General features: G+C 48.0%; 1 protein-coding gene across 4 annotated transcripts in view; it reads right to left on the reverse strand.

Moving 5' to 3' along the window:
* The window catches only part of Prickle1 (prickle planar cell polarity protein 1), a 94350-nt gene that overhangs the window by 3255 nt on the left and 74530 nt on the right, over positions 1-16565 (reverse strand). The window contains exons 1-7 of one of the 4 annotated variants that reach the window (XM_029547857.1): positions 16028-16223; positions 8640-8828; positions 6875-6988; positions 6053-6190; positions 5387-5590; positions 2229-2415; positions 381-1247 (exon numbers count right to left, since the gene is read on the reverse strand). In XM_029547857.1, coding sequence (XP_029403717.1) covers positions 381-1247; positions 2229-2415; positions 5387-5590; positions 6053-6190; positions 6875-6988; positions 8640-8771 — 1642 coding nt within the window. In that variant the 5' untranslated portion in view covers positions 8772-8828; positions 16028-16223. Of the gene's footprint in view, positions 1-380; positions 1248-2228; positions 2416-5386; positions 5591-6052; positions 6191-6874; positions 6989-8639; positions 8829-11977; positions 11997-16027; positions 16224-16565 lie in introns of those variants that run through there. The other 3 variants (XM_029547859.1, XM_029547858.1, XM_029547856.1) reach the window with 3 other exon arrangements.

The raw sequence follows: 16565 nt of genomic DNA on the forward strand, positions 1-16565 counted from the left end.
CACCACTGCCTGGGTTAAAGTACAAATTATAAGGTGGGGAGCAATTCAGAAATTTTTGAGTTGGAAATCTTATACTCAGGCTGCTTTTAGTATCTTAAAATGCATTTGGTATATAACCTAAATACAGAATATCTAACCAAGAACCCAGACACAGACTTCCCTTATCCAAATCGGTTTTCATGCCATGTTCAGAATGTTATACACATAGGTCCTCAACTACAAGACATGTCTGTGTTACTATCTCGTGGCATGCAAATGAAACACCTTCATTAGTCCAGAGTCTTACCTAATACGCCTGCTACTGGCACTCAGTCGTAACTAGTGTATCAACCTTTTAGTGCCTGCTTTTTCAAACCCCCCACAGCCCGTGGATGATGTACCTGTGATGTTGGACAACGCCAAAGAATCCATAGAATCCCGGACACTCTGTTCTGGTTTCAAGTCAGACAGACACTCCAGGGAGTCTTCATACCACTGGCTTTGGTCATGATTATACCCTGCAGCACCGTGGTCCAGGTCCAGCTCTTGCAGCCTGCGGCTGCTGGCGGGACCTGGATGGCTGCCGTAGGCAGAGTCACCCAGCCCGTCTTGGGACTGGGCCCAGTACATATCAGACTGATACTTCTTACTCGCCAGGCTCTGGTGATTCGGCTTTACCGAGTCGGGCTTATTCGTAACCACGTTGTCGGGTATCCAGTGCTCACTGGCTCTCGGATCCACCTCGCTGCTCTGCTGCTGGAAGAGGTTTTTATCGCCGAACTTGAGGAGGAGCTGCGTCATATAGTCTTCATGCTCAGCCCATTCTTCGGGGTCTTCGGAGGCTTCCTGGTCTACCCTGGCTTTCCAGAATTCCTCATTAGTGAAACCTGCTCCCTGCCTGGAGAGACTCACGTCATCCAGCTTCCGGGAAAGCGTGTCGTCAGCGTTGCCGGAGAGACCCGGGAACTTGTAGTTCAGGGCGGGAGACAAGAGAAGAGACTGTCGGCACTGGTCTGCCGAGCGGCTGCTTCTGCCCATCCTTACGCTCCTACGAGAGTCTCTCGATCGGGCCGACTGGAAGGCGGAGTCCGAGGAGTCCGAGGCGTGGATGTCCTCTCCGAGGCTGCAGGTCTTGGAGCAGTAAATCTGACCTTGTTTCGGGAGGAAGGGGCATCCCAGCAAAGAGGCCTTACACTGCGCACAGGAAAAGCAGGCCTCTGTGGCATGCCAGTGTTGCCCATCGTAGGTCATCTGTGCATGGTCCACACCTGGTTTTTAAAGGACAGGAAAGCAGTTAGGGGCTGTGCAAAGGTGTGGGTTGTAGGTGACGGAAATATTTTAAGGCAAGGTCTCGGCTGTGTGGTCCCAGCCAGCCACGAACCCAGGTTGGGTCTGAGTGCTGGTGCTGCAGATGTGCCACACATCTGGCTCTGTCCTGCCTTGGTCAGTATGGGTAACATATGCTCAGTTAACCTTTATTTTACAGACAATGTGTTTTTCAATGTATCTATTCAAAAAAATTATTTCTAATCCCCAATTTGGTAGCCATAGCAGTCAGCGATGCAGAGCGATGAAGATTTAAATCGACCAGTACGTCCCCCGAGGTAGCCTTTGGTTTTACCACGCGTACGGTAATCAGGTATACTGTACTTGATGTGACTTTTGTATTTCTGTGCCCTTTTTGTCCATACTTTAGCTATTGATGAAGCACTGTCACACATCCACACACATGTATCTACACACGTGCAGATACAAGCATTATATAAGTTCTAACCATGAGCCACCTGCTGTTGGCTAAGAGCTCAGCACTGACTTGCCACCAGTAATATTTTCAATGAAATGTTAATAGACTGATTTAAAAAACTGGTGTGACCAAGGGCCTTTTTAATATGTGCAACGCCCTGGATTTCATCCCTACCACCACCACCACCACCACCACCACCACCACCACCACCACCACCACCCACACACACACACACACAAAAGACACTCCCCAGAGGCTCATGGGAACTTCAACTGTGAACTTCCCCAGAATCATAGCTCGCTTGGCATTCCCCAATTCTGTGATTGCTGCTCTGATAATCAGAATCCAGTATTCGTCTGACAGTAGCTGACGGGCCATCCGTGTATTCCGATACGCGGAAGTTATACCTTAATTTTCACAAGTGTTAACGAAGCAAGGGTGTGTGGGTAAACGCAGATGTGTGACAATGGGGCAGACGGTGTGGGTGAGTGGGCACGACACTCACCAATATGCTCCCCACAGGTTTCGCAGTACTCAGCGTAGAGAGACTCGAAGCAGCCACAGCAGAAGGGGCGGCCATCCTTCATGATATATCTCTGCCCTCCCAGGACTGTTTCACATTCCAAGCAACAGAAATGCTTCATGTGCCAGTGGCGACCCTCGGCTTCTGTGCACTCGTCAGCAAAAATGATCTTTGAAAAGGAACACAGGGGCACAGGACAGAGGATCAGCATGGGCCATGGTGACAAAGCTCCACCCTGCACAGCTGGCACTGGCACTGGCTCTGAGCACAAAGGCCCCACCACTCTGTGGTGACATTCTTGTCGGAGGTGGCCTTTGTGGTGGCTGTAATCCTTTAAGTCATTCAGGAAAGTAAGAAGTGAGGAGAGTTTGTGTGTGTGTGTGTGCGTGTGTGTGTGTGTGTGTGTGTGTGTGTGTGTGTGTGTTGCTATAAAATGGCTGTGTCCTGGTAGTAGAACAAGACATGTACCACATCTCTGCCCGGCTACATGGCACTGGCCTCTTCGGGTACATGCTGAGCAAGTGTGGCTGGCAGGATGAGACCCCAAGAGTGAGGAGAGAAGATGGAGGAAATGGTACGTGGGGTGGAGTGAGACGTGATGGAGCAGGAGAGCGCTACATTGACAGGGCACCCAGACATGGACCCAGACCCAGCACATGCCCCCAGGATAGACTTGGGCAGTGGTGTGTAGAATGTGAGAGGCTGGTGTGAACGCCTGCACAGCAGCAGCGTCAACAGAAGGAAGGAGGGTCTGAGTAAGGGTAGTCCAGCCCCAAGCTGTGCGAGTGAGTCCGCTTGTTTGCATTCAAAGCCTTCAGTTGCAAGCTTTTACAGGGAAAGGGAAAAAGAGTGAAGGATAGCCTCACATTGACAGGGGCCTTTGATTTGGAAGGTTAGCTTGTTCTAGAATGTTCTACAACTGCTCTCATTTTCTATCCTTATCAGATTGAGAACTTCTAAAGAGCAATACTTTTCTACCTGTTTGGCTTGTGCCATCTGAAGAGCATATTGCTTCATTTGTTTTTTTTTTTTTTTTTTTCAAGATAGGTCTTTGCTATATATATAGCCCTGGCAGTCCTGGAGCTCGCTTTGCAGACCAAGCTGGCCTGGAATTCTGAGACCCACCTGCCCCTGCCTCTGCCTCTGCCTCTACCTCCTCCTGAGTGCTGGAATTCAAGGTGTGCACCACCACCATGTGGTGAGCATATATATGTAGCTTTGTAATCATAAATGGTCTGACCCACTGACTTAGTTATATTGTGTGTTACTCTTAGTGTTCATCAAATGTGTGAGAAAGAAACAGTCACTTCTGCTACGAAATGTGTGTGTCTGTCTATTACAGATAGCTACAGATCGGTACTGGCTTCATTCAATGTTTTCATTTCACTGACATAAATTTGTCTACAAGAATATAAATTGACAGTGTTGAAAGGTAAACTAAATAAATGTTTGCTTAGACACGACAGAACGTTTCTTCGTGGAGGTGGAATTCATTTGTCACACTTTTGTTTCTGGGGACGCTTTTGGCAGCGGCATCTGGCAGAGCGCACGCTAGCAGTCAAGTAACTTTTGGTCTCTGCAGTGTTTTAACTGAAGTAAAGGTCTGTGGGCTGAGCACAGAGCTATGGTGGAGCTGTGATTGTGTGAGCCACTGAGCAGGAAATGCTTCGTCTGTCACCACGGGTCCACCTGTACACTAAGGACTTGCAATGTGTTAGACTGCACTGGAGAAATATATGCATGGGTTTATATGCTTTCTGTCTCAGGCTGAAGAAGACCAAGAAGATACAGTGAGGAGCCCTGGACTGCATCTTGGGATACTAGAAGACCTGGGAAGTTAAAGCAGGAGGATTAGAGGGTCAAGGTCATTCCCTACATGAGTCTCAAGCCAACCTGGGCTATAGGTTCCCACTTCTTTTAAGGCTCATATATTCTTAACTTCTAAATTTAATTTTAAGTATGACTTCATCTTTAACCCTTTAAATATGGTGTCATATTCCCTCTGAGCACTATGATTAAAATAAACTCACTGATGCCTCCAACCACGGAAAAGGAAATCTAAATAGAGCCTATTGGTACAAGCCCTGCTCTTACACAAATGGCGGTTCTTGCTCTTTCTACCCACCCTGTGAGGGTTTGTATATGTTAGGCCCAGGGAGCAGTGCTATTAGGAGGTGTGGCGCTGTTGGAGTAGGTGTGTCACTGTGGGTGTGGGTGTTAGGACCCTCATCCTAGCTGCCTGGGAGCCAGTATTCTGCTAGCAGCCTTCAGATAAAGCTGTAGAATTCTGAGCTCCTCCTGCACCATGCCTGCCTGGATGCCGCCATGGTCCCACCTTGCTGATAATGGACTGAACCTCTGAACCTGTAAGCCGGCCCCAATGAAATGTTGTCCTTATAAGAGTTGCCTTGGTCATGGTATCTGTTCACAGCAGTAAAATCCTAACTAAGACATACCCCAGGGTGATGGAAGATGCCAGCACCAGGAGCTGGAAGAATGGTGTTTAGGGGCTCTCTATAGTATCTTGTCAACTTTTCTATAACTTAAAGTTACTTTAAAATAAGAAGCTTGGTAGACATCATGGTATCTATCTATTTTTCCAACTCTGGGAAGGTAGAGGCAGGAGGGTAAGGAAGTCTATTGTTCATTTCAGCTACATAGTAAACCGAGACCTGCTTATTAGCTTCATGGGACCATTTCAAAAATACCCAAAACTTTATAAGTAATAAGAATGTAAGAGGAAGAAATGCCTTTTATACAGTCATCCATCTTCTGCTATGCCCTCTACTGACCCAGTCTGTCTGTCCATATCTTATGCAACATGTCTACTGTCTGTCCATATATTATGCAACATGTCTACTACATTTGAGTTCTTTCCTTCCTGTGTTTGAGGAAACAAAAGATCATATTCTGCATATTCTTGGGCAGCGTCTTTTCCCTGCATTTCAGAGACAGTAGCATCACGGGCAAGCAAAAGTACCCACTGCTACATAGAATTCCAGTGAGAACGGGCAGCTTTATCTTAAAAATACCCATACAGAACAAAAGCGGGAGAGCCATGTATTTTGCTTAGTTGGGAGCAGTGGAATATTGGCCATTGGCTTATTTTTCCATCATTAAGGGATGAACATTTTTTTTACCTCATCACAGGCTGAGCACCGAGGTTTGAGCAGTTCAGCGTGGTGCCTGCCACAGTGGATTTTTCCATCCTGATAGAAATAGATGAGGTCGACCAGTAGTTCATTACACGTGAAGCAGACAAAGCAGGACGGGTGCCAGCATACTCCAGGACCCGCACGGGACGCGAACACTGCCACCTCCCCTCCATTCATCTGCAGCCCACACTGAAAACAAAGTCGAAGTTAAAAACGGTCCTTCACCTAAATTACCGGGTCTTCAGCTTTTCCCACTTGAAAATAAACTACGGGTTTGTTAGGGCAGCTTTAATTTCTGTCTACTCCTCCTGGTGATTAAATGGCTATCCCACCTTCGATACACCTTCTGTAGTCACTCTTCCCAGCTCTGCCTAGTGCGTCTGAGGCGATCCCTATTCATAGAGGCTTTCCTGTGGGGTGTGCTTCCTACTGAGAACCATTAGTAGGTCAAAATGTCTTCATTATATCGATATGTTTTAATTACAGGGTTTCCCCCCCTGCACGACCCAGTTTCATTCAAAGAAACCGACTCCTGTGGTCGCAGAGCGTGAGTAAGAAGCTAGGGTGCGCATTCACGCCAGCCATCACCTACCCTCTGGGTCCCCCTCCACCGCTCCCACCGACCCTCTGCTCCATCTAGAAAGGGCCTACCTGCTCACACACGGCGTGCATCACTGCTCTGGACAAGAGTTTAATGGTTCCTCTCCCAAGAGCTTCTTTCTTCCTCTGAGCACTGAACACCTGCAACTCCTTTTTCTCCTCTTCGCTTAAAGACTGGCAGTACCGCACCTTCACGGGAGAGAGAACAGAAGTGCGTCATGGAGGGCCGTCCTTACAACCCTTCCTCCCCAGAGTTTCCAGAAGTCAAACAGGTGACCCAGCTGCCCTGCCTCTAACCCTCGGTTGGCATGGCTGGGTGGGGCGACACACGGGCTTTCTATCCCAGGTACCCATGACCTAGAGACCAGTAGATCTTTAGGAGTTCGAAGTCAGCCTGGGCTACAGATCCAGATCTAGACCCTGTAGAATGGACCTCTTTAGAAGAGAGGCATGCTATCTGACAGAACAAGCTTGGCTTATTCTAAATGTGAACTGATTGCAGGAAAGATCCCACCTTCTTCGGAAGGCTGAAACTGGCTGCTCTCGCTCCACATTCTGCTGGCACTCAGGTCAATCCTGAAATACCCTGAGGTGCCCACCCTGCACGTGGAAGGAACCGTTCCTGGTAATTGGTGGGTGGCTGAGAACACTACCAGAAACAACCTGTCTGGGGCTTCCTGCTATGGTGTTCTTCTCTAGAAAGAAAGAAAGGGAGGGAGGGAGGGGAGGGAGAGAGGGAGGGAGGGAGGGAAGCTGTATTTTTAGGGTGCATTTTAAGAGAAGCCTAGCCAGTGACGAGCTGGGACAGAAGGACCCCTTGATGCTTACTGTTTATTTTCTTTTTACTAATTAGCTTTCCTCCTGTTACTATACCTCGTTATCGTGTGGAGGCAACTGGTACAGAAGCTGTTTAATCCGGTGTTTCTCCCCAGGGCTGTTAACATAAGGAACCTTTTCCTCTGGCAAGCATGCAAAATAGAGCTGGATCTGTGGAGGCAGAAGCAGGGCGTGGTGACATCAGTACATAGGAGGAAGGGCTGAGCCGCCTGCCTGCCTTTACCCTTCCCTCCTTTACAGGGCTTGGCCTCCTGCAGCTAATGAGGGGACCAGCTGAGCCAACTCAGCGGCGGTGCAAACCTGCATCTGGTAGCATCCACTAGCATCCAGCTGCTAAATTGCTCCTCAGGAATGCAATTTGTAGTGACAATTAAGGGCGCCATAAATTATGTGCTATCAAATGTGCACATTTATGGTGACTCTTCTTCCCCAGTCTTGCAAAGGTCAGCTGAGGGATCAAGGGAGAGTGCTGGGTGACTTCTGTAAGTGACCACACAGGCTGTCAGCCTCTACACAAACAGACTCAGTTTTCTCTCTCCAGGCTCAGCCTGGCAGGCTGTCACGGGTGGTGGCTGCAGTAGCTAGCTTCACTTTCCCCAAGGAAGCAGGAGAAGGGAGATGCTGAGCTAATCTGATTGTTGTCTTTTAGGAGCATCCTAAAAGATGAGCACAGGATCCTGCATTGCTGAGATGGAACCAAAGGCATTCAAGTAAAATAAAAAATAAAAAGATTAGGGACCTGGGACTTGTCTGCTAGCAGTAGGTCTCTACAAACACATGCCATCCAAAGACATGAGGGATCCTCTCTACAAAACAATTTGTCAAAACTCCACTTCCCTAACTGCTACACCAGCATAATTTTCCTTCCTGTATTGTTCTAGAAGCTTTTCTCTTACCTTATGGGTACTAGCATCAGATCCCATTACAGATGGCTGTGAGCCACCATGTGGTTGCTGGGAACTGAACCCAGGACCTCTGGAAGAGCAGTCAGTGCTCTTAAGCCCTGAGCCATCTCTCCTCTCCAGGCCAAAATTCCCTATCTCAAAAGGGGTTCCCTTCCACCGCCCGGGAACAGTAATTCATAATCAGGCATGGAACTGGTGGCATCTTCAATTCTGAAAGATACCTTTGCCTGTAAAGGATCTACCAACGGTTTTTAATAACCTTTGCCTGTAAAGGATCTACCAACGGTTTTTAATAACCTCATCGTAAGGATATTGGGAAATAAAAATAGGCACGCAGATCGTTCCCATCTTTAAAACAGAGAAACAAAGGAAGTGCCACAGTGATGTCTCTCTAATCCCCACCGTGGCTATCAAAGGCCCTGTTTATCAGCTATGCTGCATTCCTCTTCCATAGAGGGGCACTGTGGAGAACTGGCCTGGAGGTGGGCCTTTTACTTCCTTTTGTCCTTACTGAAGCTCTGAGACATGTAATAGTGGCACACGCCTTTAATTTCAGCACTTGGGAAGCATAGGAAGGCAGATCTCAGTTCTGTGAGTTGGAGGCAAGCCAGGACTACACAATGAGACCCCATTTCAAAAGACAAACACCCCTCTCCCCCACCCCACCTACCATTTAAAAAAACCTCCAAATGAGGTTTCTCTTTCCTAAAAAGTGACTTGGGAAAGTCCTATCGGGACTGCCTATGGTGCCCTGCCTTATCATTAATCACTATGGCAGAAGGAGGGCATTACTGAAACCAAACCAGACCTTAGACAGCAAAGCCAGCCAGGGAGAAGAGAGGTTCCACACTTCCCTGGAAAGCAAATCCAAGGAGACAGCTTTACTTCCTACCTACCTGCTCCGGCCTGAGGCCCGGTGGGACCCAGGCGTACTCTTCCAGCGCACAGCCGGAATCATCGTCTGACGTAGAACTTCTCTGGCACCCGAAGACCAATTTGCTCATTTTGGGTTCCATCTCCAAAGGCATAATAATGAAGTTTTAAAAAGCTGGCTTCTCAGTCACAGGACATCCAAAAGATGGCTGCTGTGGGTGACACAGAAGATGCGGTGTTAAAAAGCAATGCTGGGGCTGGTGAGATGGCTCAGCGGGTAAAAAGCAATGCTGGGGCTGGTGAGATGGCTCAGCGGGTAAGAGCACCCGACTGCTCTTCCAAAGGTGCAGAGTTCAAGTCCCAGTAACCACATGNTGGCTCACAACCATCCTTAACAAGATCTGATTCCCTCTTCTGGAGTGTCTGAAGACAGCTACAGTGTACTTATATATAATAAATAAATAAATCTTTAAGAAAAGAAAAAAAAAAGCAATGCTGATCGACCAAGAGCTTCTAGCTTATAATAGGGTTTACACGCTGGTGGGCTCAGAGACAGTGAACAGACGCCTGGGTTTGCTGACTTCAAGCCCCGGTGCCACTCAGGCAATTAGGAAGTGACCCCCTTAACCAGCTCAGTACCAAAGAAAACAGGTCACCAGGCTAGTGCTCTCTGCTGCCTTTAGAAGATGCTTCTCGCTCGGGTAAGGAGCTGGCTCTGCTTGAGTGAGATTCTGCGAGGTGTAAGAGTTTAAACAGAAGTGGGGAACTGGGCTCTCCACCTCTCTCCGAAAGCTCAGCCTCCCAGATTTCCTAAGCTAAGTTTTCCAATGGGGGCAGTAGAGATGGCCAGAGAGTGTTATCCCTGAAGCAAACCGCACAGTTTATACTTCTAATCCCTGACATCAAACTTTTACACCCAGACTCCAAAGGACAAGCAGTCAGCGAATCCCCTCGGCCAACAGTGAAGGACTACAGTGAAGGACTACAGGATACGGTGCCGGGTCACGCATGGGTCCAGCTTGGTGACTTGATGGTGTAATCTCATTATCAACCAACATCTAGGAAGGCTTATTGAGTGTGAAATGGAACCAGCCCCACTATTGGTCAAAGTGAGGTGTTAAATCTCTGAATAAGGAAGCTGCCTCAGAAAAGGGGCACTGAAGGTGTCAAGGAGTGGTCCTGAGGCTGAGATGCCGGCTTTGTTAGCGCTGTGTGTTATCCCTTTGTCTTATAGTTCTTAAACATCACCCCTCACACATGAGGCACTAAGAAGAAAAACAAGAACCTTCACGATTCCAGTTTTCTTTAAACGTTTTGATCCTGACATATTTTGATATAAAGAAGGCTGTGTGTTGGGGGGCCAGAGAGATGACTCAGTGGTTAAGAGCTCTGGCTGCTCTTCTAGAAGACTTGGGTTCAATTCTCAGCACCCAAATGGCAGCCCACAATTCGCTAGAGTTCCAATTCTAGAGATCTGGCACCTTCAAACATACATGCAGGCAAAACACCAATGCACATAAAATAAAAATAAAAATTTTTAGAGATTATGATTAGTCCAATCCAGTCACTTTTTCAGAGAGGGTTTAAGGATGGCAAATGCCTCTTGTACAAGAGTTAAAGCCTCTGACTTTGAATCCTAACCAATCCCAGACCGAGGTAAAATGATGTTTCAGCAATTCTCTCAGTGCAACATTAGATACTTAGCGTTGGTGGGGTCGGGGGAGTCACTTGCTAAAATACACCGCTAGCAAAATATCCGAGGACTTCTTAAACTTCGAACTTCAGAACAGCTCACAAAGGGGCAGGGTTAAAAGAGCACCCGCCTCCTGGCTGCAGTCCCTCCTGCGGGAGAAATGGTGACTCAGCAAGATACCGCCCCAGCCAGTAAACGGGGCTTTCATGCACCCGGACAGAGGGGCAGGCAGCCTCATTTCCGGCTCCACGGTGGCGGGGTTCTCACCTCTGACCCAGCCGTGGCACACAGGTGCAGACAATTCACATCTTAGCGGAAGACTAGAAACAGAGGTGCAGTCCTCCACCCCCTCAATAAAAGGGGACGTGTTAATGGAAGTCAGAAAACAGCTTGCTTCTTTCCCTTTTGCCCTGTAAGATCCGCCCCTATGTGTCAAAGAAGACTAGAGATTAAGACTTTAATTAGTAACTCATGGGCTCTCACCAGGAGAACTGGTACTTTCGATGCAATTTAACCTGCTGCCAAACCTGGCTGGGGGGTGAGGTAAGAGGAAAACAACAGAATATAAATATTAAAAAAAGAGAGAGCCTAAAAATTAAATGTCACTCTAATTTCAAAACCAGAAAAATCAAGCAAAAGTTCTGCAAATGATGACAGACCATGTTTTCTCCCCCCTAAACCAAGGATCTGAATCCCTTTTTACAGCAGTACTCTCGGAGAATGTGGGATAAGTCCCTATTCTGATGGGGTGAACCATGGGACACATCACTAGGATGCAGTGGCCGAATTTTAAACTACAAACTCTCATAGGTTTTAGTCCAGCCTTTCAACAAACTACGCTGGGGACTTCTTTTTTGATAACATAAAGGGTACCACAATTGTAGGAAAGCAGAGGTTCACTTTCATCCCAATGTTAGCTTCCAGTTTTACCGGGTGGTGTGGCCACTACCTGCTACCATTAGCATTTAAATATTTAAATGTAGTATGAAGCCTTAGGGCCAGTTGTCCAGAGGCAAGGAGTTAAGGAGCCTTAGAACCAGAGTCATCAGAGGGAGAAGCAAGCTGGAGAGGTTGGCAGAGTCGGTGTACTTCTTCAGGGATTATCGTGGGAGCGATCCACGCAGCCTCTAAGCCACGGAAGTGTTAACACTTCCACGCCCCTCCTTTGTCTTTTCTCACCCCTCTCTTTCTTGAAACCTCCCTAGCTCCTTTCACCATTTTACTCACTTAAAAAGAACCGCACACACCAGCCTGCAGCTGTATGGCTTCTCCATCATTGGATACTAGTCAGGAGAGCGTCCGACCCAAGACGCTTTCTTCTGTCTTCCTTGGGAACCAGGCAGAGATGCATGGTGTACAGACATACATACATGCAGGCAAAACACCCAGTCATAAAAACTTAAAAACCAAAAATTAAGGAGGCAAGTGACAATCCATCAGGAGCCCCGATGTCAAGTAAAAGTAGCCAATGTAAGAGGAATGGTTACAAATTCTATTGTGTATTTCTCTTGTTTTTTTTTTTTTTTTCCTGGCAGCCTGTGTGTAATTCACTGAGCCTGTGGCTGGTGACTTGTTTTCATTTTGAGCACAGTGAAAAGTGCCCACACTTCAGAATTCCAGAAACAGCAAATAGAATCCAGCTGGGTGACCTAGAAACCCACTGTTCACCTGGAACAAGGGGAGACTGGGGTTTTCCCAGTGTAGGAGCTGTAGTCCAGAGTCCAGTCTTTAGACCTCTGATGTGCTAGTTCAAGTTTCCTGAGGGTGCTTTTCTCCCGGTTGTCATGGTCTTTGTTTCCTTTCTGTTGTTTTCAGAACAGGGTCTTGCTATGTAGCTGCAGCTGTCCGGGAACTCGCCCTGTAGACCAGACGTCTTGGCTTCGGCTCAAAATCACAGAGATCCACCTGCCTCTGCATCCTGAGGGCTGGGATCAGAGAGACCTGTGCCACCATCCCTGGCTGGGTGTGGTCATATTTTAAATCCCACTATGGTTGTCCGTTAGTAAGTAGCCTTATCCATGACCAATTACTTTGAAATCTGTAAAATCTGTCGCTTTCAGTATTTTGTAAACCAGGCAAAGCCTGAAAGTACAAACTGGGGGCTGGAGAGATGGCTCAGCTGGTAAGAGAACTGACTGCTCTTCCAGAGGTTCTGAGTTCAAATCTCAGCAACCACATGGTGGCCCATAACCATCTGTAATGGGATCTGATGCTCGCTTCTGGTGTGTCTGAAGACAGCTACAGTGTATTCACATATATAAAACAAATTTTTTTTTTTTTAAAGAATGTACAAACTGTGTTACAGGGAGGACCTGTGTGTTACAGGGAGGACCCGTGAGTTACAGGAAGGATCTGTGTCCCTCTATCAGCACAGGAGTCACTGAAGGCATTCAGGTCTTGAAGGTGTCAGTCAACCCAGATGGCAGCTTGACTCTAAGTTTGGTCACTGGCCATCACTTTCCTTTCTATTCTACCTGGGACAATTAAGGGGGCAGTGTTCTGACCGGCCTTTAGACGTACAACTCAGTCTTTGCCTTGTTTCTCTAGAGCAGTGGTTCTCAGCCTTCCTCGTGCTGTGACCCTTTAGTACAGTTCCTCATACCTGGGTGACCTCCAACCATGAGATTATTTTGATACTTCAGAGCTGTGACTTTACTACAGTTATGAACTGTAACATAAACATCTGATATGCAAAACGTTTGACATGAGACCCCTGTGGGTTTGTCACCACAGGTTGAGGACCGCTGCTCTAAAGTGTTTTCCTTCTTTCTTTTTTTTTTAAAAAAATTTTTTTTAAAGATTTATTTATTTTATGTATGTGAGTACACTGTAGCTGAACAGATGGTTGTGAGCCTTCATATGGTTCTTGGGAATTGAATTTTTAGGACCTCTGCTTGCTATGGTCAACTCAACTCGTTCTGGTCAGCCCGATCGCTCAGTCCCTGCTTGCTCTGACCCAAAGATTTATTTATTATTATATATAAGTATACTGTGACACACCACAAGAAGGTGTCAGATCTCATTATGTGTGGTTGCTGGGATTTGAACTCAGGACCTTTGGAAGAGCAGCCAGTGCTCTTATCCACTGAGCCATCTCATCAGCCCTAAAAAAATTTTTTAATGCATTTTTTTTATTTTATTTATATGATGAATACACCGTAGCTGTCTTCAGACACACCAGAAGAGGGCATCAGATCCCATTACAGATGGTTGTGAGTCACCATGTGGTTGCTGGGAGTTGAATTCAGGACCTCTGGAAGAGAGCAGTCAGTCTTTTAACCGCTGAGTCATCTCTCTAGCCCATCTAGGGCGTTTTTCTAAGTCAGCACCATCAAATAAAGTTCCAGAAGCAGCGGCGCAGTGAATGGTATTCCTAGAAAACACATTCTCCCAAAGAATAGCACCTGATCAGACGGCCATGAACTGTACCCGCCAGGCCAGAGGCTTTACCCTTGACACCATGGGCAGTAGGGAATGAGAAAAGATGCCACAGGGTGTTCCTGGCCATCGAAGAAGAGTGGCCATCAAAGAAGAGTGGTATTGAAAATTGTGACCAGGAAAAAACAAACAAACAAACAAACAAACAAACAACAAACGAGAGAAAGGCTGGGAGGCGCATCTAGTTCCCAAGGAAACCGGCACCGGAAAGGAAAACAATCTGCTATGGGAAGTACCAGGAAGGGGGAAACGAATCCTATCAGTTTGAGATTGTATAGTTGGGGGGGGGGGGGACTGGAGGCAGTCCGGAGCCTCAGAAGGTTATAACTGTGTCAGCTGTGCAGTGGTTTCTAGCAGTCATCACTTTCTTGGACCGACTCACCAAATCACATCAAATTATGCAGTGTAACAAATGATGCAGATATAAAAACAACTGTCAGAGGACTGGAGATGTGACTCAGCAGTTAAAGAGTATGGGCTACTTCTCCCAAGGACCCAGGTTCAATTCCTGGCACCCCATGTGGCAGGTCACACCTGTCTATAACTCCAGTTCCAGGGGATCCATGGCACCAGACATGCCCGTGATGCACATATATGTGCACGCAGGCCGAGTCCCCATACACATAAATCAATCAAACATCTGTCAATGTTTTCATGACTATGAAGTCTAAGATCCTATCACTGATTGTCAAGACTTCCCAATAAATGTCCATGCTGGCTGCTGTGTGAAGATTGCCGGGATAATGTAGAATCCTTATGAAACCCTTTAATTAACCTGAACAGATACTGATCTGTGAAATTACTGAGCTACAATTCCTTAGGTTTCTGTCCCCTGCTGCTAAGTGCCGCCCTTTGAGCTACAGACTTGAACAGCTTCTTTGTTACTCTACTTGTTAACAAGACCCTGACGCACTGAGGATGTCACCCCGCGTTCCTTAGTCGTTTAGCTAAACATACAGGTCAAATAAGTGTAACCAAGGGCAAAGGTGGTAGCATGGAAGCCTGCATACTTCTGTTCTCAAAACACAAATTAGAAAGCTTTACGGATATACACATTTCCTTGCTTATGCCCTTAGTTTAAAATGAACCCAGAGTGAGCAAAAGTCGGAGTCCGAGATTTGAATTTCCCAGTAAGCCTTGCACAATGATTAACGTTTTCAAACACATGCAAAGAACAGTCCAGACAGACCTGTTGCCTCCAGAGACAAAAGGCACTGCTATCATAACCTAAGTCAGCTCTGTTTGTGGTGGAAGACCAAGATTAACAAACTTATCGGAAGGTTGCTAATGCAACTAACTTCCCTTTTTAAAGTACTTCACGCGAGCAATCGGTGGTATTTGGACATTTGCCACTGGGTATTTTCCAGGTAAACCTCCACCCCATTTTCCCAGCTGTTATGTGCCACCAGTTGCCAAAATACTATGCAGTTTTTCCAAGAGAGAATGTGGAACTCTTCGACAGCATTCTAACTTCACTCAAGTACATTCCGGGACAGACCGCTTAACAAAAGGAGGAAATTCCATGACAAGGCATGGTACTATGCCAGAGAGACACTTCTGGAGAGATCTAAGCTTGCATACTGTGGCTTGTGACAAATCACGCGAAGCCGTGTCTACCAACACCATCATTTTCCACAGTGGGAGACACGTTTTCTCAAAACTGTGTTCCCATCAATCTCTTTCTGATTTTTTTTTTTTTAATTTCTATTTTCGGCAGCGGCCCAAGGAAACGGCCGCCAGACCTGACTCCAATGTACACAGAGACTCGGGTTTCACCCGGTCACCTGTTGGCTCCAGAACAACATCCCCTTTGTGAAACTTACAGCTCTCATGGAACGCGCTGCACGAGAAAACACTTCCAGAAAGTATGGGAGAAAACTGGAGTCGTCAAAAACAAAAACAAAAATACTCCACACATCGCCCGTTTTTATCTGCACACGGGTTAACCCAAGCCTTTAAAGACAGGATAGGAAGAAGGATGTCACTGTCTTCAGGGACACAGCGGGGTGAGCACGGCGGGGGGCCACTCAGACCCAGGGGCAGCCTCAGCCCTCCGCCCGGGCGGCGGTGGTTCTGGCCGCAAGGGGGCGCCTCATCCCGGTCTGCCCGGCGCCCTGGCCGCACGGCGGAGGCCAGCGCCCACCCCACGGTCCGGTCCCTTCCACCCGGTGGCAGTCCCTGCCCCGTGCCCGCATCCAGCAAGCACTGCACGCCTGCACACCCGGCAGCGACCCCGACCCCGACCCCGACCCCGGTCCCCGGTCCCCGGGGCACACAGACCGTTTGCGTTTGCCGCCGCTCGCTCCACCCCCAGCTCGGCTCCGGCTCGGGGCCGCCGGTCGCGGTGGCTCCGCTCGCTTTCCAGGAACTGTCACGCTGACCGTCCTCTGGCAGGTGTCCACCGGGGCTTGCCCGAGCAAGGCGTTCCTAGAAAAGTTACCCAGACGCCGGAGCTCCGCCGCCCGCCGCGCTCCATCCCCCGTGGCACAGGACTGTGGCCAGCGCGCTGCAGACGGCCCTGGAAGCTTCTGTAAACTTCCCCCGCCCGCAGGTGCACGCGCGGGCGCAGGCAGTGTGCAAGGGGGCGGTGCTGAGCCTCGAACTCGCGGCCCCACACGCTGAGCTAGGGCGGAGCTCAATGAAGGCTTTACACCCCCCAGACCCAAGGGGCTACAGCTTACGCAAATCTTCTCCAGGCTGTCCATAACAATGCCAGCAAATGGCGCGTTTCACCCAGTTCTCACTTGGAAAGGCTCATTAACATACGAATTCTCTCTCTCTCTCTCTCTCTCTCTCTCTCTCTCTCTCTCTCTCTCTC

Source organism: Mus pahari, chromosome 17 (assembly GCF_900095145.1).
Source record: "Mus pahari chromosome 17, PAHARI_EIJ_v1.1, whole genome shotgun sequence".
NCBI lineage: Eukaryota > Metazoa > Chordata > Mammalia > Rodentia > Muridae > Mus > Mus pahari.